We start from the raw sequence: 26,419 nt of genomic DNA on the forward strand, positions 1-26,419 counted from the left end.
GATCTCATCATTTAAGGCCCCAGGACCCTCCTCACTGCCCGCATTGAGGCAATTCTTGGATGACTCAAATGTGGATAATTAAAGTTGACTTTCACACACACCCTTTCTGTGAGCTTGTCTTGAGATAGGACACGTGGGACATGAATTGACCATACATCCCAAGCGACAAAGGTAAGGGTGAGGCAAGCACATCTCTGAGTTCTTGGTTAAAAGCTGGTGTCTGTCCTTTTTCCCTTCCTTTATGGGATAGAGAATATGAGGGTGATCACAGCTGTCATGGCAGTCTTCTCCACTGGTACCCTAGTCATGTTGTGTGATTTGTTGCCCATCCTTTCACATATTGGGGAAGTAAGATCCATATTTTCCCAGTCAGCTTTTTTTCGTTTGTTCATTCCTTGCATGAATCAAATCAATTAACCTTGTTGCTCTTCCATACCCTCTCCCATACCTTTCTTCTTCATTTGTCTAATCCCGAGAACCACTGTGCCAAGCTCCCGTGACTGTTTCTGATTCCTCTGTGGATATATTTTATAATCTCAAAAACCTTGAAGAGTAGTCTGGGATTGTACAGAGGCATCTGAAGAGAGAAAACACAGTCAGCATCCCACCTCTTAGCTCCTGGACCACATCTTCTTCACCCAACCATCGCAAGTGGATAGTCCCTGTCTCTGCTACCATTTTCCCATCCAAAGTCCTGTAGTCTTCTGCTTTTCATCTGGAAATGCATAGAATGTGCCTCTCTGTGCTCTAGACTGTCCCAAAGGATCTGGGATTTAATGTTCCTGAGGCAGCTCTTAAGCAGAGAAGGACTTGAGTTTAGCTTAGTACAAATATATCTATTTCCTCCATCTTTCTGGGTTGTTCTGAAGGATACTCAGTAATCTTTGGAGGATGGCAGTGCCTTTCCACACAGCAGCCACCAGCTCAACAGTGGTACCCTGTTCAACAATAAGCTTTATGCTTCACACCATGGGCTTTTTTTGTTTTCTTTCTTGTTTTGTTTTGTTTTGCTTTGTTTTGAGACAGAGGTTCTCTGCATAGCCCTGGCTGTCCTAGAACTCGCTTTGTAGACCGGGCCACCCTTGAACTCAGCAATTCAACTGCCTCTGCCTCCCCCAAGTGCTGAGATTAAAGGCGTGGCACCAACACTGCTGCCCAGCAAAAAAAAAAAAAATTTGTAGTGACCAATTATTCCACAAAAATAGGGGGGAGGGAATAAATCAAATAAAACAACCAAATAAAGGGTAAATAAGTAGGAGCTTTATGTTTTCTGCTGCAACAAGTTTCCCTTCATTAATCTTCACCTCCTTCTCTGTGTGTGTGTGGGGGGGTTGTCAGGAATGAATGTCTTCCTCTGATGCTCATTAGGTTAGCAGGATGGGACATCTGGAAGGAGATTAGGGAGGGAGTGCTGAGGAGAAGAGAGTGTATTCACCTCCCCAGGTCCCCACATACATCCTGCCTCCTCTGACACTCAGTGCAATAGTAAATCTATTCAGTGCAAACACAGTGATTCTACTCACTGCAATCTGAGAAAGACTAGGATGACCACCGTCCCCATCTACCAACAGTTAATGGTGCCATGTTTAGCTTTAAGTCATATATGAAAGCAAAGAAATGTGGTCAGTGAGAGAGTGATAATAGTTAGCTTTCAGAAAAGGCAGTGTCTCGCAGTGCTAGAAACACTTTACTTCTGGAACTGTGTTGCCTGGATGTTCATGAAAATGTAAGGTCCTTTCTTTTGTTTCACATCTTTGTGTTATTTAACAATTTACATCTTTAAAAGAGAAGCAAGGGCGGGAGAGATGGCTCAGTGATTAAGAGCACTTTCTGCTCTTCCAGAGGTCCTGAGTTCAACTCACAGCTCACAACCATCTATACTGGGATCTGATGCCCTCTTCTGGCATGCAGGTGTACATGCAGATATAGCATTCATATACATAAAAGTAAATAAATAAATCTTTAAAAGGGGGCAACTGGAATATAGTGGAAGGTGGAAAGGTTATTGCAGAAGTCCACAGAAGACTTCTGCAAGCATATCAAAAGGTTCAAAATAAAAATATAAAGAATATAAGGCACTACCCTGAAACTAAAAATAATCTGAAACAAAAGCCCTAATTATATGTCAAATTGTCAATCATAATTACATGAATGCAAACAAAAGAGATGTTTGCATTCCTAAAGCACAGAATTTTAATGATGTATCATTAGGAGTTATATTTAAAGGCAAAATTTAGGCTAAATGTATATGGTGGTAGCACACGCTTTTAATCCAACACTAGGGAGGCAGAGGCAGGAAGATCTCTAATAGTTTGAGGTCAACTTTGTCTACATAGAGAGTTCTATGCCAGCCAAGACTACATGATTCTATCTCAAAAACATTTTTTTTTTAATGTGTATGAGTGTTTTGCCTGCATGTATGTATATGCACAGCATGTATGCCTGGTACCCGCAGAGGTCAGAAGAGGGCTTCAACCCTCTGGAACTGGAGGTATAGTCCAGATGGTTGTGAGTCTCCTTATGGGAGCTGGGAACTGAACCCCAGTCCTCCACAGGCCCAGCAGGTGCTCTTAATCATGGATCCATCTATCTCTCCAGGCCTCTGCTGTTTTATTAGTGGAGTAATATTTGTTACTCCACTATGTACATTGTTAGGTGTGTATTGGATCAAGCATACAAGTGGTTATATTAGTGTCCTCAGAAACCCAAGTTTTCATCATAACAATAAAGAACTGCAAGTGTAGAGAGATCAGCCAAGATTGTAATTAAATATTGGTTGGAAGCTGGGCATGGTGGTGCACGCCTTTAATCCCAGCACTCGGGAGGCAGAGGCAGGTGGATTGCTACAAGTTTGAGGCCAGCCTAATCTACAAAGCGAGTCCAGGACATCCAAGGCCACACAAAGAAACCCTGTGTCAAAAATATATATATATGTGTGTGTGTGTGTGTGTGTGTGTGTGTGTATGTTGAATGTGTGTGTGCATATGTGTATATGTGTGTGGTGTGCGTGTGTGCACGTGTGTTTGTGTATGTGTGTGTGTGTGTGTGTGTGTGTGTATTACTCTAATATCCTGGCTCTGTTCATAGAAAAGCTCTAGAGTCAGTGCCCAGGAGCCATTATCACACCTAATATCTAGATTCTGGTCTCTAAAATCAGCTCTTAATAAAAGGTACCACAGCTCTTTAGATAAATGGCTTCTTCCATATTGCAGAGAGAATAAAACGCGAAAAACATGGTACACCCTAAAGTGGAAAAAAAGGAGATTTTAGTGATTAGTAGGATGTTTCAAAAGGACATTGGAATCTGATTCAAGGACTTGTCACTGGCTTGTTTGGGGATAATTTGAATATCAAAAGAATAATTACTATGACTGATCAATGCACATTGAATATATAAATAGTAATGTTCAAAAAAGAAAAATCACAAAAATACTCTAGTAAATCTCATTAGCCACTATTGAGATAACTATTACAACTACTCCTTCCTTAGTTTGCAAGTAGATAAACAGCAGAAGTTAAGAATATATTCTACAAGTTGGCATTGGATTTCAGGGATATGACCAAAGGCTGATAAATGTCAAAAGAATGAAAAAAAATTTAAAATGCATTTTGCAAATCAGAATGAAATATTTTAGTCAGTCACCACCATTGGGGACTAGAGCTGTAGCTCAATGGTGTAAAACTTATAAAACTTGCCTCGCATGTCAGAGATCATCCCAAAGAGAGGACGGAGGAAGAGGAGGGGGACCAGGAAACTAGATGGAAAAGTTGATGGTTCCTATGGTGCCAACATATCCCACGGATTTCATCAGTTTAGGAACGATGTGGCTGGCTCTGCGTGAGACCAGTCATCAGTCTTAGCATCCCTATGTAGTAGCATGACCTGGTGCATAATGCCTGCTTTACAGAAGGGGATGCAGAGGACATGTGTGCTGCACACAGGGGCAATGCAAGGAAACCAATCATCTAGGAGATGAAGAGTCCACGGGGGTGGAGGGGGGGGAGGATGACCTGCTTTCTCTTCTACCTGACAATGTGAAAAGTGAAGAAGGGGTGATGATTTGATATCTGTGCTAAGTTAAAAAGTAATTAAGAACATAATTATATGCAGCCAAGATGTGATGGTGCACACCTATAGTCCTAGCACTTGGGAGGCAGAGGCAGATGGCTCTCTCTGAGTCCGATGCCAGCCTGGTCTGCAGGGTGAGTTTCAGGACAGCCAGGGCTACACTGACAAACTCTGTCTTGAAAAAACAAAACAATAATAAAAAGAAAGGAAGGGAGGAAGAAAATAATTAAATGCAATAATGATCCTTGATTGACTCCTATTTGAACAAACAGCTGAAAAACATTTTGGAAACAATTTTAGATATTTGAATATGAATTGGGCTCTAAATGACTTTATTGTAGGAAAGTACCCTTATTTCCTAGAGATGCACATTGAAATATTTATAAGAGAAGTTTCATAATTTCTATCATTTCTATTTAAATATTAAAAAGGAGCAAACACACCCCAAATGTCAATTACTGTGAGGTCTAGATAAGTGTTTTTTTCACTAAACCATTTTGGTTTTTTTCCATCAAACCATTTTGTATTTTTCATTCACTTTATAAAAACCTTATATTCTCTCTCTCTCTCTCTCTCTCTCTCTCTCTCTCTCTCTCTCTCTCTCTCTCTCCTGTGTGTCTGTGTGTGTGTGTGTGTGTGTGTGTGTGCGTGCACACGTGCTCATACTCATGTGGAGGTCAGAAAGCAACATCATAGTGTAGACTCTCTCTTTCTACCTTTATATGAATTCAAAGGATCAACCTCGGGCTATCGATTGTGGATAGTTAATGTCCTTACCCCCCTGAGCCATCTCACCAGACTCATATCATCTTGAAAACAAAACAAAACAAAAAGAAACATCTAGAAAGCAAAAGGTTAATGTAACCAAATGGGAACTTTAGAAAATTCACTCTGCAGCTTACTGGATAAATAAGAGTGATATCAAAAAGCCATGGAAGAAATTACTGTGATAAAGCTTGAGGAAATGGTCTAACCAGAGAAATTGCGGAGGAGAAAAGTGGTCTGATGTGATGTGTACCTTATGTAGAAATCGTAAGATCGTTGATCAGCTTGAGACCAGAGAGCCTAGAGGCAGCCAAAGCTTATAACAGATGGTAGCGAGGACAGGGGTGCATCTGCTGATATTCCATAACACAGTAGGATAACTATAGGTGGCAACAATTAATTGGCCATTTCAAGTTAGCTGATAGAGAAGATTCTGGGCATTCCCAACACAAAGAAAGTATAAATGCCTCAGGCAGTAGGTATGCCAGATATGCGGCATTACACATTGATCATAATACACTGCATACATGCATGTACTGAAATGTCACTGTTAATGCCCGGCTGATGCGCTGAAGAGGTCCAGGGTAAGGCTCTGGGGCTGGATGCGGATGCGCTTCCACTGTACGCTTATGTATGATTGCCATATACCAACTAAAAGAAAACAAATGCTAAAGAAAGAAGCAATTTCAAAGGACAGACGAGTAGATTGCAAGAGGAAAAGAAGTTAATGCATAGGAGTGTCGAGGATGCGCAGGTTCAGATCTTATTCCCGCGACAAGTTAACACATAAATTCTCACCATCGCTTTGTGTGGCAGATGCTTTTTTTGGGGGGTGGGGTGGGGGGGACTCCTTTACTTTACCAAAAAAAAAAACAAAAAACAAAAAACAACAAAAAAAAAAAACCAGGATGAGCAACTAGCTCAAGGCTACCGCAGCACGCATGCCTAGCCATTACGGATCTTCGGGATGACGCCAGTAGCCGTACTGGAGACGCAGTAAGAGTTCCTATTCTGGTCTCTTACGCTTGTATCAGGGTTTATACTCCCTGGCCCACGTTTCTTTCCTGTTCCCAGAGAGCTTTAGTCCTCTTCACCAACCCTGAGCCGGGGAGACAGAGGCGGTGGACCTGAAAAATACAGGGCATGAGTGGGTGGACCCAGTGGGAATTCTAGTGAGGAACCCACTATATGGTGGAAGAGGCTTAGGTTGAGTAGGTCCCCGGCTAAGAGGGGCCTCTTACGCCAGTATGACGCAAATAGGCATAAGAGCAGGGGGTGGAGATGTCGTCACTGCACGCCCGCAGTTGGTCGGGTCGCCTCTAGAGGGGCATGTAGACCCCGCCTTGGAGGTGGGTGGGGAGTGGCAGGCTCCGCCTAGGCTCCTCCGCTGACTCCCGCCAGCGTCGCTGAGACTCTGGTTGGGTAGCGAGCCTCGGAGCCGGGAAGGATGCGGCGCCCGCGGCGGCCCGGGGGTTCCGGGGGCTCTGGGGGCCTCCGGCTGCTGGTCTGTCTGCTGCTGCTGAGCGGCCGTCCTGGGGGCTGCAGTGCCATCAGTGCCCACGGTCAGGAGGAAACTTGATGGGGGCGGGGCGGAGAGCAGGGGCTGGGAGCAAAACTCAGTATTGGGGGAAAGCGTGTGAAAGCAAGAAGCTCAGGTAGAATAAATGTGGCGGGAAGCGGGGGGCGGGGGAGGTTTTAGAGTGAGGAAGATGAGAGATGAAGGGAGACGAAGGAAGATGAGGAAAGGGGCGTAGGCCGGGAGGTGGAGCCGGGAGACGCAGGCGGGACCTGGAAAAAGTGGGCTCCAAGGAAGACCAGGTTCCGGAGAAGTGGGGGGTTGCGCTCAAGTCAAGGGATTTAGATAGACTCAGGACCGTGGGAGAAGCCAGAGGCGTCGAAGTGGAGACCCAAGCTGAAGAATCGGAAGCCGGCATGGAAGGAAGAAGAGGCGACCACCCGGCTCCAGCTTCCTGGCTGGAGACAGAGAGCAGGGTTTATCTTTCAAGTCTAGAGAGGCCATTTGCTGCGAGTTGGTCGGCTATAAGAAGGGGGACACGCGGGGGAGGGAGCGGAAGAGGACAAAAAAGGGAGGGTCTTTTGCTTGCCCCCCTCCTCACAACCAGGCCTGGTGCTGACTCACATCTAAGCGGACATAGTCAGCGCTGACTCACGGGCCCCGGGATGGGGGTGGGACGGTGGCGCGTGGGGGAAGGGGCACAGCCTCTCCATCTGGCTCCGTCTTTCCCCACGCTGGCTTGGAGGCCAATGCATGGTACTTCCTGTGAGGCCCAGAGTTGTTAACAAGAGAGAGCGGAGGGATAAGATCCTGTGACAATTCCTTGTCCTGTCAATCCTCCCTCAATTACCCCGCTCCCTTCCCAACGTGCCCTTGGCGCGTAGCTCTTCAGCACCACGGACAGCACTACAGACTCAGGCCTGGGACAGTGCCTCAAAATCGAGCACCAGCACCCCTTCCCTGCCACGCGGGCGGAGGTGGGGGTGGGGTGGGGCGGCGTTGCTGGACTTCCAGCCTCTAGTTCCAGGCCGCTAGAGTTAGAAAGCTTTGGGAGATTTAGGAAACTACCGTTTCCTTTTGAATTTGGCCACAAATACTCCCACGATGCTACGTGATCTACCCTCCTCTCCTCCCAAGCCTGTCCAGTGCTCCAACTCCCAGTCAGGCAAATGGAGTCTTTTAAAGATTGAAACTAAGACATTCAAAATCCGAAGCTAGACCTCGACACTTCCTCAAGAATTCTAGGCCTTGAAGCTGGAGAGATGGCTCATCGATAGGGTGCTTGAATTCGGATCTCCAGGGCCCATATTTAAAAAAAAAAAAAAAAAAGGCATGCATGGTGACTGATGTCTAACACCCTAACACCAGTGCTGGGAAAAGCAGAGACAAAGAAATCCCTGGGATGTGCTGTGTGAACTCCAGGTTCAGCGAGCTGCCCAGTCTTAAGAATATAAAGTGGACAAGTGCGGAAGATACCCAACATTGACTCCTGGCCTCTGTACACATATCACATGCATGCACATATATGAAGTTGTTTGCATATGTAGGCCAGAGAGTGAGAATTCTAGGGCTCTTCCCTACTGTCTTCCCAACTTGAAGCCCTCCTTAGAATGAAGTAATGGGCCTTGGCTGCCTCACCTGTTTCCCAGCCACCTCACCCTTCTCCGTGTTCTGAACATCTGCTTTTCTACAGGCTGTCTGTTTGACCGCAGACTCTGCTCACACCTGGAAGTCTGTATTCAGGGTGAGTAGGGCCCTGGCGTAGGATTCAAAAAACAAAAATGGGGAGGGAGAGGCCAGCTATGAGGAGGGAAAAGGAACAGAACTCTAAAACCAGAGAGGGTGAAGAGAGCAGTGACCATCTGCAGCCTGGACTTTGGAAGGCCTCCTGCGAAAGCCCTGACAACAGCACCTTTGTGCTTCCAGATGGCTTGTTTGGACAGTGCCAGGCAGGAGCGGGGCAGGCACGGCCCCTTTTGCAAGTCACCTCCCCTGTTCTCCAGCGCTTACAAGGTGTGCTCCGGCAACTCATGTCCCAAGGTGAGGTCTCGCTGTACTAGAATACGGAGAATGGGACTTAGTGGGTGGGAAAGTAAGGGTCCACCTCATGCAAAAATTGTTTCTTGATACAACTTAATTATTATATCTACTTTGAAGCCCCACCCTCCTCGATCTTGCTGGATAAGGGGCCAGACAAAGGGGCTGGGACCTAGGGATGGGCTACTCATATGAGTTCTCTGGAGTTGCACACAGGAGGCCTGCAGCTGAAGTTGCCGGAAAATATTTTTTTTAGGTTTGTTGGAATTTTGTTTGTTTTGAGATAAGCTCTTACTGTGTAACCCAGGCTAGCTCCAAACTTATTATGTAGCCCAGGCTGGCCTGGAACTCATGGTGATCCTTCTGCCTTAACGTTCTAAGTACAGGACTACAGGCATGGACCTCTGCATCCAGCGTCTATGATTGTCTTTAAGAAGTTTGCTGCAGCTAGTGTGGTGGCTCCCACCTGTCATCCCAGGACTCTGGAGGCAGAGGCAGGCAGATCGCTGTGAGTTCGAGGCCAGCCTGGTCTACATAGTGAGTCCAGGACAGCCAAGGCTACACAGAGAGACCCAGTCTCAAAAACAAAAACAAAAACAAAAACAAAAAACAAAATAAAAAAAAAAGAAAAAGTTTTCTGCAATGAAAGGCAGTGACAGAAGCAGGAGGACATGGGTAAAATAGCATTGTTTTAAGATGGAAGAAATTGGGGGCTGGAGAGATAGCTCAGCAGTTAGGAGCACTGACTGCTCTTCCAGAGGTCCTGAGTTCAATTCCCAGCAACCACATGGTGGTTCATAACCATCTATAATGAGATCTGGTGCCCTCTTCTAGCCTGCAGGGGTACATGCAAGCAAAACATTGTATACATAATAAATAAATAAATAAATAAAATTTTAAAAAAAGATGGAAGAAATCGCATCATGATTTTGTGCTTTAAGAAATAATTCAGTACAGAGTAAAAGGGTGAATATTGAAGAGAATTTGTGGGACAATACTCATGAGTAAGAAAAAGAGGCTGAAATCTAGTGGTCCCTTGGAGGAGTTGATTGTAATAGGAACACAGATAGTTGTAATACATGGAACAGATGTGTGTAGATCCCAGGATATGAGTCCTGAGTGACCTAGATTATTATAAGTCTAGGGCAGGATCTGGACATGGTGGCCTGCAGCTGTGACTCCAGCCCTCAGCAGGCTGAAGCATAGGGACCCCCATGGGTTCCGGGTCAACCTGGGCTACACAATGAGACCCTGGCTCTAAATGAATAAACCCAGAGAAGGAAAAGTGGAGGAGACTGAGATGGGATCCCTCTTGGGTGCGTGAGAGGTCTTTTTTGAGAGCAGAGCCTCATGGGTAAAGAGTCAAGCAGAAGATCGAGATGTTGCTGCTAGGAGAACATGATGGAAGATGGAAAAGGCACCTGGAGCGTTTCATTTTCCTGACCACACTTGATCTCCACAGCAGCCCACAAAATATATTGTATTCCCACTCTACAAATGACTCAGGCTCAGAACGAAGACATGTAATGATCACAGCGGTGATAGCATTTGTTAAGAGGTTTTTGTTTTGTTTTGTTCATATTTATTTATTTTGTGTAGTGTTCTGCCTGCAGGTATGCTTGCAGGCCAGAAGAGGGCACCAGATCTCATTTTAGATGGTTGTGAGCCACCAGTTGGTTGCCGGGAATTGAACTCAGGACCTTTGGGAGAGCAGTCAGTGCTTTTAACCTCTGCGCTGTCTCTCCAGCCCCTTTGTTCAGACTTCTTCATGTGTCAGGACTATTTTCCATGATGTGTTATTTTAATTATAACAACAATCTTAGGAGATACATACCCCCAGATGAGAGAGCTGATGTCCAAAAAAGAACTGAGATGAAGGAATGGAGGCTTAACAGCTTGCCCAAGGATTCTAGTTCTTTAGAAACCAAAGCTAAATTCCATCCGTGGCAGCTTGACTCCAAAAGTTGTACCTGAGGATAGGGGTGGGGAGGCAGCTCAGTTCAGCCATTGTGTCTCCAATCCCTGGCACTTCCTCCTGCTCTGCCAATCACAACCCTGTGACAGAAATGGAGTACACTCTTGGCCTCTGCTCCCTCTGGAACTGGGCCTACAGTCTCAAGTCAACTTTGCCCTATCTTTTCTCCCAACAGGCTTGTCATGGCATGATGACCTCACCCAGCATGTGATCTCCCAGGAGATGGAGCGAATCCCCAGGCTTCGTCCCCCAGAGCCCCATCTGAGGGACCGGTAGGCAGCCTTAGACTCTTGGAACTGGTGATTTGTGACCGTCCTCATGGTCGGGCATCGGGGTGGGGAGATGAGGGGATGGGGTAGCTGGGGTCAGCAGACTGGGGCACAGGCAAAACAGCATCAAGAACGGTCCCTCCCAACTGGGTGGTAGTGGTGCACACCTTTAATCCCAGCACTCTGGAGGCAGAGACAGGCAGATCGCTGTGAATTTGAGGCCAGCCTGGTCTACAAAGTGAGTCCAGGACACCAGGACAGCCAAGGCTACACAGAGAAACCCTGTCTCGAAAACCCAAAAAAAAAAAAGGTCCCTCCCTCCCTCTGGCATGTTGACATGCTCAGTAGGAGCTGAGTTTATCCTGGAGATCCAGCAAAACAGGACAATAAATATGTACTTTGAGAAAATGTTGGTATTTGATATTTCAAAAGAAGTATTAAAGTGGTTCTTATGGACAACCTAGAATGGCCTTGGACCTAAGTTGTTTCGCTGCTGTGCGGAACTGTGTCTGCCAGGAAACAGCACTGTCTCTCTGTGGTTAGAGCCTCTAGGCCAGAGGTTCTCAACCTTCCTCATGCTCCAGCCCTTTAATACAGCTCTTCACGTTGTGGGAATCATCCAAACCATCAAATTACCTTTGCTGCCACTTCACACCTGTAATTTTGCAACTGCTATGGACCATAATGTAAATATCTGTGTTTTCCGATGGTCTTAGGTGACCCCTGTGAAAGGGTCCGACACACAGGTTGAGAGCTGCTGCTCTAAAGGCAAGTCTCAGAGAAAAGGAGGGTCTGTGGAGCTCAGAGGACACGTGGACCAAGAAGGCAGCAGTGGTGGGGTCAGGGCAGTCTCTGTTGTTTGAACATAGAGAGCTTGGGGTGGGGGTGGGGTGGCACACAGGGACAACGCGGAAGCACCCTACAGTCACAGTCCATGCCATCTATGCCCCAGCTGCCTTCTCCTGCTCTCAGTCTCCTTTTCATAATCCTTTCCGCTTACCTGGCCTGTGTAACTGTGTGGTTTGGGGTTGTAGCTCAGTGGTAGAGTAGTCGACATACGTACACAAGGCCTTAGGTTTGATCCCCAGGTAAACACATACCTGCTCTTCTCTACCAAAGACAGACATGTTTATCTAGCTCCCTTGACAAGCTTGGCTCTCTGGCCTACCTTTACCTCCAAGCCCTCTAGCCTATCTCTCTTCTTCATTTCTTTTTTCTTTTTTTCTTATTTATTTATTTGGTTGTTTTGTTTCCAGACAGGGTTTCTCTGTGTAGCCTTGGCTATCGTGGACTCATTCTGTAGACCAAGCTGGCCTGGACCTTACAGAGATTGCCTGCCTCTGCCTCCTGAGTGCTGGGATTAAAGGCGTGTGCCACCACCACCCAGCTTCCTCTCCATTTCTTAAGGGGACAGGGCTATTCTAAACCACTGACTCTGTCCAACTTTAACCTTGTAAGCTGTCCACACCCTTGTCCTATATAGACATACAAATAAACAATCTCTCTCCTTCTTTCTCCTCCCCCCCCACCCCCGCCCGCTTCTCTCTTCCTCTTTTTCACTCCTTATCTCTCTCCTTTCCTCCCCAGGTCTGGTTTGGTGCCCAGGAGACCAGGCCCTGCTGTGGAGTTGCTCTCTCAAGGCAATCCCACTGGCTCCTCTCCTGTTGCCCAGGGGCTCCCTCGGCCTCCAGGGGGTGGGAATGGAGCTGGGGTGGGCTCCCCGCTGTCCTCTCTGCAGGCTGAGCTGTTGCCCCCTCTCTTGGAGCATCTGCTAATGCCCCCACCGCCTCCCCACCCCGCTCTGACTTATGAACCTGCACTGCTACAGCCTTACCTCTTCCACCAGGTGAGCCCTACACTCTGGCCACCACGCTCCAACGCCAGTGCCCAAGCCTGATTCTCTTCTCACCCATGTCTCTGGTTTCCCACAGTTTGGTTCCCGAGATGGCTCCCGAGGATCAGAGAGCTCCCCAGGGGTGGCTGGCGTTAGCCACCTGCCCAAGGCTGAAGCTAACACTCTCTTCAGCAGAAGTGCTTCCAAGGCCATTTTGGGGGCTCACTCTGGCCACTCCTTCGGGGACCTTCCAGGCCCCTCACCTGCTCAGCTTTTCCAGGATTCAGGGATGCTCTACATGGCCCAAGAGTTGCCAATGGCTGGCAGGACCAGGATGCCAAGGCTGCCAGAGCAAGGGGGCAGCATCCAGGCAGAGGATTCCTCAGAGGGCTATGAGGAGGAAGTACTAGGGGGTCGTGGGGAGAAGGCCCCTCCCCAAGCAGTACAGCCAGGTAACAATGTCCTCATCATCCACCTCTCTGTGTGTGTGGGTCCTTCCTGTCTCTGAAGATGTTCACGTATTCATTTGTTTATTCAGTTATTTTTAAGATGAAGTCTTGCCATTATCCCAGGCTATCCTTGAGCTCATTTTTAGCTGAGGCTGAACTCAAATCTGGTGCAATCCTCTTGCCTCAGACTCCTGAGTGCTGAGACTCTGAGCATGAATCACCACACTTGGCGTTCTGTCTTTTGTTCACACATTTAGCTGTCTACTGACAAGCTAATCTACACAGGCACTAGCTAGCTTCGACGCGGAGACAGTGGGGTGTGCACCTGGCATACCTCAAGTATATTCAAGGATCTGGGGATGGGAGGGTATCAGTGTCCCAGCCTCCCAAAAGGATTCTTAGAGGTGATTGTCCTGTGTTTCCCTCAACCACCTCTCTGCATTTCATCAGTTTATCCTTCCATGTGCTGTAAGCTTTGTGTCTGGCTCCCAGCAGATGTAAGTCTGCAGAGATTGGCTGCTGTACTGGCAGGCTATGGAGTGGAACTGCGTCAGCTGACACCGGAGCAGCTTTCTACTCTCCTGACCCTACTGCAGTTACTGCCCAAGGGCACAGGAAGAAATCTTGGTGAGTGTCCAGGCAGGGAGGCCTGCAATGCCCATCGCCATAGAGGCTTGTTGCCCCATTTCTCAAGCCTGCATGGAGTTATCTGGACAGTCACATGGGGAGAGGTTTTGTTTTTGCTCTTTCTTGAGATGGGGTCTTGCTGAAATCAGCCCAAGCTGATGTAAGAACTCATCATCCTCCTGCCTCGACCTCTAAAGTGTAGAGGTTACAGGCATGGTCCAGCATGCCTGGATGAAAAGGGAGTTCTTTCGAGGACAGGGTCATTACCAAGAGGGGAAGAAGGTAAGCTGTAGAATTAAAGAAGGAAAAAACAGAGGGCAGCAAGCCCAAGAGGATGGTGAGAGGAAGCTGAGAACAGAGGAAGGCATCTGGGACTGTTGACAGGACAGGGGTCACATAGATGGAGCAGGTTGAAGACCTCTGGTCCCTCCTCACCCTGGTCTTAACACTATTTCCCAAGATTCTTGCTTTTCCTGTCTCTACAGGAGGGGCTGTAAATGTCGGAGCTGATGTCAAGAAAGTGAGTTCACAGCCCCTTTCGGCCTCCTAAGTGCCCCTCATCTGAAATCTCTGAATCTTTGAGCGATGGCTCAGAATCTGTCCCCTGGTCCCTCATTTTAAGGCCCTGCGACTTCAAGTCATCACCTGTGGCCTCACCTCAAGTTGGCAGAAGTAGCATCCAGAATCCTTAGGCCATTCCTCTTTTTACCACAGTCCTTCCAGACTCCCGATGGTTCCTACCTTGGAGGCTTTTGGTGGAGGCTCCATCCTGCTACAGCTGGAGGAGTTTTGCTTCTCCGTTTTAGACGGAGGCTTCTAACATGTTGCCACTGAACAAAGGCCTAAAAACCGTGGCCTTTCTGTTTATCTTTCCAGGTTTATCAGGCTCAACTGCTCCCCTTCCCATTCCAGCCCCACTCTGTGAACTTACAGACCACGTTTTGCTCGTTAAACCCTTTATTCACTCACCCATTTGATTTACACTCCCTGTGTGTGCTCTCCCATTGCAGGGGATTTGGGGGTGGGGGAGGGGCAGGTAGAAAGCTAAATAGTTCCTAAGTTCCACTTGTAAAGAGTTTAGACCCCAAAGTGTGACACACACACACACACACACACACACACACGAACCCCTCCCCCCAGCCCCCACCCCCGCAGTCTTTTCACACCTGCGTCCTGTCTTGTAACAGACACCAGAAGACCACGTGCAGAGGGCAGACACAGCAGAGCCTCGGCCCCCCACACCCTGGCTTCCTGGACACCCCACAGGCAGCCCCACTTTCGGTGAAGTTCAGCAGGTGCTGAGCCCTGCCTTCCCTGAGCCTCTCCAAACAGCCAGACCTCCAGGAGTCTCGTCTGTCCTTCTGGAAAAGAAAAGTCCCTTAGGCCAGAGCCAGCCCACAGTGGTGGGACAGCCTGCAGCTCCACCTGCAGCGGCCGAGGAGTATGGTTATATAGTCACTGACCAGAAGTAAGCCCTGCAGCCTGGGGAAGGCTTCCAGTCCCTGGGGGACAAGTTGGGGGTGGGGGGTGTGGGTTGGCCTGTCTAGCAGGAAGCAGAGAGCAAGCATCCCGCTCTTGGGGGGGGGGGGGGGGGTGGGGAGGAAGCAGCGAGGTGGTGGGTAGCTTTGCCCCTCTGGAGGTGGCCTGTCTCAAGAGGGGGCCGGTGAATCCCCCTCATCTTCCCTCCCTCTGCCTGCTTCCCTCCTTCAGGCCCTTGAGTCTGGTGGCTGGAGTGAAGCTGCTGGAGATCCTGGCTGAGCACGTGCATATGTCCTCGGGCAGCTTCATCAACATCAGGTGGGGCTGCCATCTTGGCGGGTCTTAGCCTCATCAAGGTGGTGCTGAAGGGACAAGAAAGGACGGGAAGAAAGCGCTGGGTCAGAGATGCTCCCAGTGTGGCAGGACAGCCACCTGTATGCCTGCGGCGAGTCCCCATCCTGATCCCTGTCATTAGACCCACTCATAGGAATCCCTGACCCCCCAGTGCTGGCCTCTTTATTTTAATAGAGTCTGGAGTCTCGGGTGGGTTAGGTAGTATAACGTACTTCTTACTTGGCAGCGTGGTGGGACCAGCTGTCACCTTCCGAATCCGGCACAATGAGCAGAACCTGTCTTTGGCAGATGTGACCCAACAAGCTGGTAAATACGGCGCTATGCGCACACCTAGACTCAGCATGACCCCGGGCCTGTGCTGATGCCCTCCTAAACTATTCCCAGCCCTCATGGGGCTGAAAAGAGCCTGACCTGCACCCTTCCTACAGGGCTGGTGAAGTCTGAACTGGAAGCGCAGACAGGGCTCCAAATTTTGCAGACGGGGGTAGGACAGGTAAGCACTAACTGTAGAATCCATCAAAGCCCCCGTAGGCCTGCCTCTGCGCACATGAGAGGAGGCAAGGCCAGGGAGAAAGAACCAAAGGGTTCCAAGTTCTTTTGGCTCTCCATTCTCCTTTCCCAAACAGCCCGTTTCTGCGCAGTTCTCGTTTTGACCAGCAGGTGGCGCGGTGGCGCTTTCCTGAAGGGCTATAACACTGTTTTCATGATGACGCCTCCTTTTCTCTGTTTATATGGAAATCCTTCTGGTGGGGTCACCCAAGGTCTCTGGCTCTCGAGTGGGTACAATATGGATTGAGAAAAAGGCTGTACGCTGTTCTGCATGTTGCCTCCATACCCCTGCCTTCACAGCTTTGTCCCCTAAAGGTGACCTAAATAGGAGGCATGGCCCAGGCTCCCCTGGCACCATCCCCCTGATTCTGGCTTTGTTCCCACAGAGGGAGGAGGCCGCTGCAGTCCTTCCCCGACAGACCCATGGCATATCTCCCATGCGCTCAGTGCTGCTTACTCTGGTGGCCCTGGCAGGTGTCGCTGGGCTGCTAGTGGCTTTGGCAGTAGCCCTGTGTATGCGCCATCATTCCAGACAACGGGAGAAGGAGCGCCTGGCAGCGCTGGGGCCAGAGGGGGCCCATGGTGACACTACTTTTGAGTACCAGGTGTGCAGTTAGAGAAGGAGGGAAGGAAGCACAGGGGCTTGAGAGACTCCATCTTCGGTGGAGTGAGGGTGGGAGCAGAAATAAGGTCCTGGGTAGGGGCTGGAGAGGGCCTGGAAGGGGTGTTGTGATGCGCTTTTTGAATGAATACACATTGGGAATAGCTCCTGAGATCCCTCCTGGGGCTATGATTCTGGGGTTCTACTTTGTGATATCTGAGGTTGCCAATAAGCACCAGCAGGGCAGAAAAGAACAAAGGTCAAATCAGACCTTACTCATCCCACTGATCAGAGAGGAGACTAATGCTCCAGACTGGGACGACTCAATGGCCTTGTTTGTTTGTAGCAGTGGGAACTGGGCTGTGCATGCTGTGCCAAGTGCTCTTCCCACTCCACCACTGAGTTCCAGCCCCCTGGCCTTGTTGAAGGGCTTCTAAGGAACACCCCACCCCTAGGCCTCACCCAATCCTTCCTCTACAGGACCTGTGTCGCCAGCACATGGCCACCAAGTCTCTGTTCAACCGGGCAGAGGGTCAGCCAGAGCCTTCGAGGGTGAGCAGTGTGTCCTCCCAGTTCAGCGATGCGGCCCAAGCCAGCCCCAGTTCCCACAGCAGCACGCCGTCCTGGTGCGAGGAACCTGCCCAGGCCAACATGGACATCTCCACAGGACACATGATTCTGGTCAGCAAAGGGCCCAGGCCTACAGTGGGGGAGGGAATCCGATGGCAGGAGAGGCAGGGCGGCGGGTATGGGCCACGGCCAGAGCCAGACTGTGGTGCCCCTACAGGCATACATGGAAGACCACCTTCGGAACCGGGACCGGTTGGCCAAGGAGTGGCAGGCCCTGTGTGCCTACCAAGCAGAGCCAAACACCTGTGCCACGGCACAGGATGAGGGCAACATCAAGAAGAACCGCCATCCCGACTACCTACCCTGTAAGTGAGCCAGCCATGGGCCAACCTGGCCCGACCCTCTGCTAAGAGCAATTTGAGGATGTGGGGAAGCCGCTAGGCACCTGGTTCAGGATGGGTGGCCAAGGCCTGGTGCCAGAAGGCCGTTTGGGGGTTCTGTGCAGATGACCATGCCCGGATCAAGCTGAAAGCGGAGAGCAGCCCTTCTCGGAGTGACTACATCAACGCCAGCCCCATCGTAAGTGGCTCCCGCTCCCACCCTCACTCTGCCCGTCTCTGTTTCTCCTCTTTGTTCTATCCCCTCCAGTCATTTCTTACTTCAGTGGAGCCCTGAAATCGTAGAGCCCAGGTCACTGAATTAAAATACGGGCTTCTTAGTCTTCTCACAACCCTGACCCACTCCTGACCAAGCCTCTTTCCAAGCTAACCCTTCTCCCCCCACCCCCTACCCTGAGACAGGGTTTTTCTGTGTAGCCTTTGGCGATCCTGGACTCATTTTGTAGACCAGGCCAGCCTCGAACTCACAGCAATCCACCTGCCTCTGCCTCCCGGGTGCTGGGGAGCTAGCCCTTCTGACTCTGGATCTCTGCCCTTAGATCGAGCACGACCCTCGGATGCCAGCCTACATAGCCACGCAGGGACCGCTGCCCCACACCATTGCAGACTTCTGGCAGGTGCACTCATGGAGTGGGCTTTTCTCACAACCAGAGGCCCCTGGAGCTAACCAGGACCAGGGAGGCTAAGAAGGCCACTTAACCTGGGTCTCTGTCCCTAGATGGTGTGGGAGAGTGGCTGCACTGTCATTGTCATGCTGACCCCATTGGTGGAGGACGGTGTCAAACAGTGTGACCGCTATTGGCCAGATGAAGGCTCCTCCCTCTACCACGTCTATGAGGTCAGCCGGGAACCCACAGTAAAAGGCCAATGAGAATCAGAAGATGGGTGGTGCCCTAGTATTTTATTTATGGGTGTGTATATGTATAGATGCATATATATATACACACATATCATACATACATGAACGCTTCTGTATTCTGTCTAGCACGGAAAAGCATTTGTAGGTTCTTTGATAAAACTCAGAGCCATGAGTATGTAAGACAGGGAAAATAAATAGTCGAAGACTGAAATTAAGACACCCCCCCCCCTTTACCTTCCTGAAGGATTTAGCATTTGGACAGCTTGGGAGGCAGGAGGGTGGGGACAGGAGCGGAGCGCGTGCGCAGCTACTCTGAGACCCGGGGCGGGTACCTGTCAGGTGAACCTGGTGTCGGAGCACATCTGGTGCGAGGACTTCTTGGTGCGGAGCTTCTACCTTAAGAACGTGCAGACCCAGGAGACGCGCACGCTCACTCAGTTCCACTTTCTCAGCTGGCCGGCAGAGGGCACTCCGGCCTCCACCCGGCCGCTGCTGGATTTCCGCCGGTAAGCCCGCTGCAAGCTCTTCCTCCAGGTCTGACCTGGAGCTTCGTCCCTGACCTCTGTCCCTTCCACCAGTTTCTCATCCGCAAACCAGTACTGGCAGTCTGGCCGTCCCACCCAAGAGGGGTGCCCTTCTCACACCCACTTTCTCCCAGAGCCTCTCCGTCATCTGGCTCCTTTGCGGGCTTCGCTGGAGACCGGGTGCCAGCATCCATTGAGCCTTGCTTTGATCCGTCCCCTACCCCCTCACCTTGTCCTGGCCCTCAGCCCTGTACTTTCTCTTTCACTCTCTCCTGTCTAGCTTCCATCCTCATCTTTCCTCCTGTCTTTTCGCCTCTGTATTTTTTTTTAATTTCTCTTTTCCTTTCTTTCCCTCTTCTCCCGCATCTGTCACTCCTCCCTCCATTTCTCCCTCTGCATCTTTCTGTCTCTCCCTCTCCTTCTCCCTGACTCACAGCTGCCAACATCATTTTTTTTTCATGATCTCTGCTGATTTCTCACTTAAGTTGGACAATCACAAAAGTGGTCATTGGCAGGTGTGGCCACCGCGTAGACAGAACAGACAGGCAGGCGGTCTGAGAAGGGACTATACCCTGAAGGCTGCTGGGGGAACTGGGACAGGAATTTAGAAAGAGACTTAGAAGCTGGGCATGGTGGTGCAGGCCTTTAATCCCAGCGCTTGGGAGGCAGAGGAAGGTTGATCTCTGTGAGTTGAGGCCAGCCTGGTCCACAAAGTGAGTTCCAGGATGGCCAGAGCTGTTACACAGAGAAATCTTGCCTTGGAAAAAGAGAGACGGAGAGACAGGGACCTAGACTCCTAGATTATCCTGCAGGAAGTTCATGGAACAGGCAGGGGCTAAGACAGAACCTAGCAGAGGAACTTAACCTGTTCTAACACCATGACCAGGCCACGCGTCTAGCAATCCTGCCTTTCCCCACACGCAGGTGTCAGAGAATCATCTGTACTGAAGCTTTCCATCCCTCTGTCTTGTGCCAAGGCTGGCCTGGGTCTCCAATGCCAGGCAGAGAAGCAGAGTTGAGGTGGGGACCTTAGTAGTTTCTGAACTCCAGGACTACAGTGATTTCTGCTGACTGGGTCCCTGCAAGCCAGTCAGAACACTCTGATGACAGTGTATTAAATTATTTTCCCCGCATTTATAAACTCCTACTCAGGGGCTGGAGAGATGGCTCAGAGGTTAAGAGCACTGACTGCTCTTCCAGAGGTCCTGAGTTCAATTCGCAGCAACCACATGGTGGCTCATAACCATCTGTAATGAGATCTGGTGTCCTCTTCTGGTGTGTAGGTGTACATGCAGGCCAATTATTGTATACGTAATAAATCTTTAATGACTTTCATGGCTGTAGACTAAAAAGAGCTGACATGGAAGTTATCAAAAAGCCTAGGATTTAAACAGGACCACCTGATACTACTCCACCGTTAGCAATTGCTACTTATGAAGAGTGCCTGCGGCATGCAACTTCTTTATGTAGGGTTAGCTCATGGCATTTCATAAGAATCCTTTAAAAAAATTAATTCCTGTTATCATCTCCCATTTTATAGGCATGAAAACTGAGAAATTAAATCCACTACTCCAGGGTCACAGCTTGAGCACATGGCTCCCAACTGACTTGATTTGCCCGGGGCCACCCACACCAGCTCTGGTCCTCTGTCCCCAGCCCCAAATCCTTTCTCCAACTCTCTTCCTGCTCTGTGCTTGCCTGTGTGATAACTGCAGGCTTCCTTCTTTCGGGTGGTCTCTGGCCTTCAGACCTCACTTCTCATTTCAGGAAGGTGAACAAGTGCTACAGAGGCCGCTCCTGCCCCATCATAGTGCACTGCAGGTGGGTGGGGACCTGTCACACGGAGGCCCTGGGCCGGGGCTTCCCTGCTTCTGTCCTTCCCTCTGTTCCCTTTCCTTGGGCACAAACCTCGGACACACTGCCTGTTTGCCTCTTAATGTTGGCAAACAACAGATATGAGCCAAATCTGGCACACCCTGTCTTTAGTGAACTAAAAATACACAAAACACACACACACATGCGCACATACACACAAGCATGCACGCGCACATGCATGTATGCATACCCAGAAGACTGTCAGCCCACAGCACTGGGAATGTTTACTCTGTGGCTTTTTCTATGGAGAGCTGGCTGAACAAAAGCCTGGCCCTAGGCTGAAAAGAGCCGTTCCCATTCTGTCCTGCTGCCTCCACTGAAAACTGAGCCGTGGCTGGCCTTTCTAGTTGTCCCCACGCCTCGGGACATGCCAGGGCTCACAGGCCTGGTACTCAAGGCCTCTGTTTTCTCACCTCTGACTCACTAATGCTCTTCCCAGGCCAACTCTTAATAATCAGCCAATGTCCCCAACCCTGCACCCCCCAGCCCCCATTTCTGTGCCGTTACTGCCTTGTCAGGGCTAAACCTGTCTGTCACCGACTCCTATTCCAGTGACGGTGCAGGGAGGACAGGCACCTACATCCTTATTGACATGGTACTGAATCGCATGGCCAAAGGTAAGATCTGCTCCCACAGGACCACAGACCCTGGTCCCTCATGGCCTGAGAGCCCACTGGGGAGCATGTGGTCCCTTCTCCAAGCTTTGCCAAGGATGGCCAGGCTTTATACGGCTTGTTCTCCCCTGGCTCCCCCCCCCCCCCCCCCCCCCCTGCCCCATAAGCACACCTTACTCCATCCTATCCCCAGGAGTGAAGGAGATTGACATTGCTGCCACCCTGGAGCATGTCCGTGACCAGCGGCCTGGCCTTGTCCGCTCTAAGGTGACAGTGGCTCCCTACCTCTCCCCAGTTGATTCCCCTTTCCCAAGCAATCTCTTCATGGCACCTTGAAGAACCCGACAGCAGTCTGCCCCTCCCTCGCCCCCCAGGAGAGGACCCCCCTCTTTCCAGATGCCTAGCACCCTCCACCCCTGCAGTGTCCCTGGGGGGGGGCGGCAGAGAGGCTAGGTTTCCCCTGACCCTTATGCCGCTGGCCTTGCACAGGAGCAGTTTGAGTTTGCGCTGACAGCTGTGGCCGAAGAGGTGAATGCCATTCTCAAGGCCCTGCCCCAGTGAGCCCCCGGGGGGTCACCTCAGTGGGCATCCTGGCCTCTGCTCCTTCTGCCTGCGTGAGCATTTGTGCACCCACTCTTCAGCCCCTACCCATCCGGCGCCTTGGCCCGTCTTGGGCAGGGTGGCCCTTCCCAACCCAGTGTAGAAAAAAGTGGAGAGAGAAGAGGCAGGTCCACCCTGCTTCATGGGAGCCCATGGGAGACAGATAGCAGGCAGGGGGAGGAGTGGGCACCAGCAGCAAGTGTGCCCGAGCCCCATCCTACCTGAGTTTCTGTCTCCGTCCCCTCATGGTTCTGGATATCCCCAGCCAGTCTGTGTACCTACCCACTCCCGCCAGTCTGCAGTATATAGACAGAGCAGAAAGAGGGCCCCAGGTACCCCAGCTCCCCAGCCCTGCTACCGCTGGCCTGCCACCTTGACCCTGCTCAGCCTCCTCCCTCTAGAACAAGAGAACATTTCTAGAAAAATCTACTTTTGTATCAATGTGAATAAAGGTAGTGTGTTGTCTGTGCAGCTGCAACATGGACGCCTTTACAGTTCTGTCTGTTAAGCTTCCAAACTGAGGGGCTGGAGAGATGGCTCAGGGCTTAAGGGCACTGGCTGCCTTTCCAGAGGACCTGAGTTCAACTCCCAGCCGACATGGCAGCTCACAACTGTCTGTGCTCCAAGATCTGACACCCTCACATACATATAAATGCAGGCAAAACACCAATGCACATAAAATAAAAGTAAACAAACAAACAAAAACTTCAAGGCTCCAGCTGTAGCTTGGGTCTGAGCTGGCCTGCCCTGTCTCCCTGGAAACATTGAAAGCAGAGAGCCATGGGTGACACTGGCTGCGGAGGCTGGCTAGCAGGTTCCAAGGTAAAACTGTGACCAATAATGCCTCATGTCCAGACAGAGAGTGCAGCATGACCCTAGCCCCACTCTGAAACTTGTTTTGTTTTTTGTTTTGTTTAGTTTTGTTTTTCAGACAGAGTTTCTCTGTGAAGCCTTGGCTGTCCTGGATTCCCTGTGTAGACCAGGCTGGCCTCAAACTCAAGGCAACCCGCCTGACTCTGTCTCCCCTACTGCTGGGATCACAGGCATGTGCCGCCTTGCCAGGCACTGGACTCACTTTCTAGACCAGGCTGGCCTTGAACTCACTGAGGTCAGCCTGCCTGCCTCTGTCTCCGCAAGTGCTGGTATTACAGGCAAGTGCCACCATGCCCGGTTTGGCTGGGAAACTTGTAAGTGGTGGAGTCAGGATTCAAACGTGGGAAGCCAGGACTTCGTATAGCTTTTCCTCCCAGCTCTTCTTAAGTTGCTGCTACATGTCCCTCAGCCTCAGGAGTGACATCTGTGTCACACAGGACTGAGCTTGGGCCTGTGGAGACCATCTACCCACTGCCTGCCACATCTCAGGCCGTAGATACCACAGCCAACTCTGCCAGTGACATGCTGGGGCAGGCCACCTGGGGACAAGGACACTTTTTCCCTTCCATCTTATCCACCGTCTCAGCCCTTTACCCTTAATGTGGCCCTTGTGCTCCTCCCTCGGGAACCCTCATGTGTCATAAGTAGCGCTCAGTGATTCCAGATGCAAAAAGTGAGGTGAGCTGAACCCAGGGTCTGGGGCCACTTGTTCATGCTGGACTTCAGATGAAAACCTGGGGTGAATTCTGAATGCTGGGGGTGAGGAACAATACCCCATCCCACCTACCGACTATCTGTAGAGGTTCAGCTTCAATGTTCTAGGAGACAAAGGGTCCAAGTGTGTAAAGCACCCTTCTGCAAGACCCAGCAGATGCTCAGGGCAAGTGAGGGCTTGGAATTTCCCCCTCAGGGGTAGGCTGTGGCTTTAGCTTTGAGAAGTCGGCTAGGCCCTTTGACTCCTGAAGGTGAAGCTGACTGTGAATTCTAGGGAGAGGGAACCAGGGCCACATCATTTGGTAGAACACAATAAAGAGTCCTGTGGCTGGAGACGACAGTAAGTGGGGAGGAGTTCTCGGCTCCTTCATCCCTGGCTCTGGACACTCGATGACATTCCACATGCTCTTGGCTCACCACCCCCTCCACCCCCACCCTCCACTCCTGGAGAGGTTTAGTCTAGGGGCCTTGAGTGCTGTTTAACATCATCAGGTATCAAGCTGGGCGTGGTGGCGCATGCCTTTAATCACAGCACTCGAGAGGCAGAGCCAGGCAGATCGCTGTGAGTTCGAGGCCAGCCTGGTCTACAAAGTGAGTCTAGGACAGCCAAGGCTACACAGAGAAACCCTGTCTCAAAAAACAAAACAAAAATTCATCAGGTATCATATGTTTGTGAGTCCCACGCTTCTAGTCAACTTAGTCTGGGCCTGGAAGTGCTACAGAGAACTGAGAAGTAGGTTTCCTAATGAGAGGGACCTTCAGGGTAAAGTTAGTTGTGGGGTCCTGGAAGCGGGGGCCAAGAATTTAAGGTTTTTGTTGTTGTTAGTGGTGTGTGTGTGTCACAGGACATACTTGGGGAGGACAACCTAGTCAGAGTTTGTGCCTCCAGCTATTTGGCATGAAGGAGGGTGTGAGGCCTGAAGTGTCATCTCGTAGTTCCGGAGGGTCCCTCTCAGGCCACCGTGGAAAGGAGGGACATAGGGCACCAAGCTCTCAAAGCTCAGTTTTATTTGCTTCCATTTCTCCTCAGTCTGAGCTCAGCTCATCTGGCTTTGGTGGGTGTCAGAGGCTCAGTATTACACAAGCCGGCGGCAGCCTGTCCCACCAACCCCTTTGCTGCCCCTGGGCTCCCAAGCAGGAGGACGGGTGGCTCATGGTGGATGGATGATAAGAAAGAATGGGCAGCAAGATCAGAGGCCAAAGAAAGCCATTCAAGCGGTATGTCCAACACTTCCTCCACATGCCAATCCTTGCCGTACACACTCCAGCCAAGGCAGCCTTCTCTCCCACGCTCTGCCAGCTCACAGCCATCCAGGACCATTCCCGGCCTGCTCAGCCCATTGCCCCACTCCTTTATTCCTTGGACCCCAGACTGCCCAAGAGAAAAACAACCTCTCTCAGACACTACAGGACTCTGGTCTGCTCACTCCAACCTGGGTCTAGCAAGAAGTGTCATAGGAAATCAAGTTCTGGTCTTTCTCCTTCATCTACAACTCTCATAGGGACAAGAGCAAAGATAAGATCTCCCCCATTCAGAGAGAGTGACAGGCTGGCCAGGCTTAGAACTACATATCCCAAGATGCACAGCTTTGTAAGTGAGCACCACTTCCCTTGGGATAAGAGCTATCAGAAATGAGGCCAGGGTGCATTGCACTCTGGGATTTGTAATCCGCAAGAGACAGCGCTAAGCACCCAGGGAAGAGAGGTCAGAGGCTAAGACTACAGATGCCTCCCACTCAGTCCCCACCCACCACCCCGGCCCCAGCTCTACTACACTCAGCTTTAAGTGAGGGAAGAGGAATGTAGTGTTCCCTCCTAGCACATTGGGGAGGGCGCTGTCCTGTTGGAACTGCAGCAACTCTGTATCCAGGATATCCAGCTCAGAACACATCTGGGGAGAGAGCAGGGGTGGGTGACAGGAGAGAGGGTCAGCTGCAAGCCGATGGAGGATGGAGCTGAGCATGCACACCTACACCAACCCTGCGGCCACGGCCCCTGAGCTCTGGTGCGTGACTGGGCAAGGAGTACAGAGACAGTCCCCACCTAAGCCCTCCCATTGGGGTCAACCCTGGCCCTAGCCCACCTCTCCAAGGATAGCCGGCCTCACCTCTGCCTAGTCCTATGGCCAGGGCAGGCTGAGGCAGCAAGAAGAAGGGAAGAGCAGTTGACTTTGGTGGAGACTCTGGAGGGCTGAGAGGCTTCTACCCCACCTAGCTAGCCTCCCTAGAAGATCTTACGGCCCCACTGGTCCCAGCATCTTCCTGGGCTTCAAAGAAAAGGAGAAAGGAGTCCTAGCCAAGCAGCAGTGAGGGCGAGCGACGTGAACGCAGGGAGTTGCAGAGAGATGAGCAGAAGGAGAGCAGCCACAGAAGGGAAACGGAGAGACGAGCCGGTGGGTGGGTGAGAGCTCAGTTCTGCACAGAGCCCAGTAGGTCTGCAGCTCGGCAAGGACAGCAGAGGCACCACTTGGCCTCGCTGCTCCCCGCGGGGGGTGGGGGGGGCTGCCAACTAAAGCTCAGAGCATGCCAGGCCAAGTCCTCCTTCCTTGACATTGTCAGCAAACATAGATGGCAGAAAAAGACTTGGGCACCAAAGGCCCACCCCAAACCCCTAATGTCCCTCAGCAGTGCCAGATCCAACCAGTGCCTCTCTCTGGGCTCCACAGGTCCTTCCATGGCCCTGACGCTCCAAATCCTGGGCTTTACCCAGGGACCTATCAGCTCTGGACAGAGTACAGTAAATCCTTGTCCACGCTATAGGATGGTGGGCCTGGAAGGGGAACCCATAGAGGACAGAGTTTGGAATCCTGCAGCTCAGGCCACACCCTACTCTGCGCTCCCTGACAGTGAGCTAGACTCTGAGTCAACC

General features: G+C 50.7%; 1 protein-coding gene across 1 annotated transcript; it reads left to right on the plus strand.

Annotated features, from left to right (window-relative positions):
- Positions 1-6,199: 6,199 nt before the first annotated feature.
- Positions 6,200-22,072, plus strand: Ptprn (protein tyrosine phosphatase receptor type N). Its single transcript, XM_051154051.1, has 23 exons — positions 6,200-6,396; positions 8,044-8,094; positions 8,277-8,390; positions 10,538-10,634; positions 12,219-12,477; positions 12,563-12,917; positions 13,407-13,541; positions 14,027-14,061; positions 14,729-15,009; positions 15,252-15,338; positions 15,601-15,680; positions 15,803-15,867; positions 16,310-16,528; positions 17,005-17,205; positions 17,312-17,459; positions 17,600-17,673; positions 18,032-18,109; positions 18,211-18,330; positions 18,691-18,857; positions 20,643-20,696; positions 21,303-21,367; positions 21,558-21,631; positions 21,854-22,072. Exons 1-23 carry the CDS (start codon positions 6,282-6,284, stop codon positions 21,923-21,925), a joined length of 2,946 nt encoding a protein of 981 aa, XP_051010008.1. The 5' UTR covers positions 6,200-6,281; the 3' UTR covers positions 21,926-22,072.
- The last annotated feature ends 4,347 nt before the right edge of the window (positions 22,073-26,419 follow it).

Source organism: Acomys russatus, chromosome 12, assembly GCF_903995435.1.
Source record: "Acomys russatus chromosome 12, mAcoRus1.1, whole genome shotgun sequence".
NCBI lineage: Eukaryota > Metazoa > Chordata > Mammalia > Rodentia > Muridae > Acomys > Acomys russatus.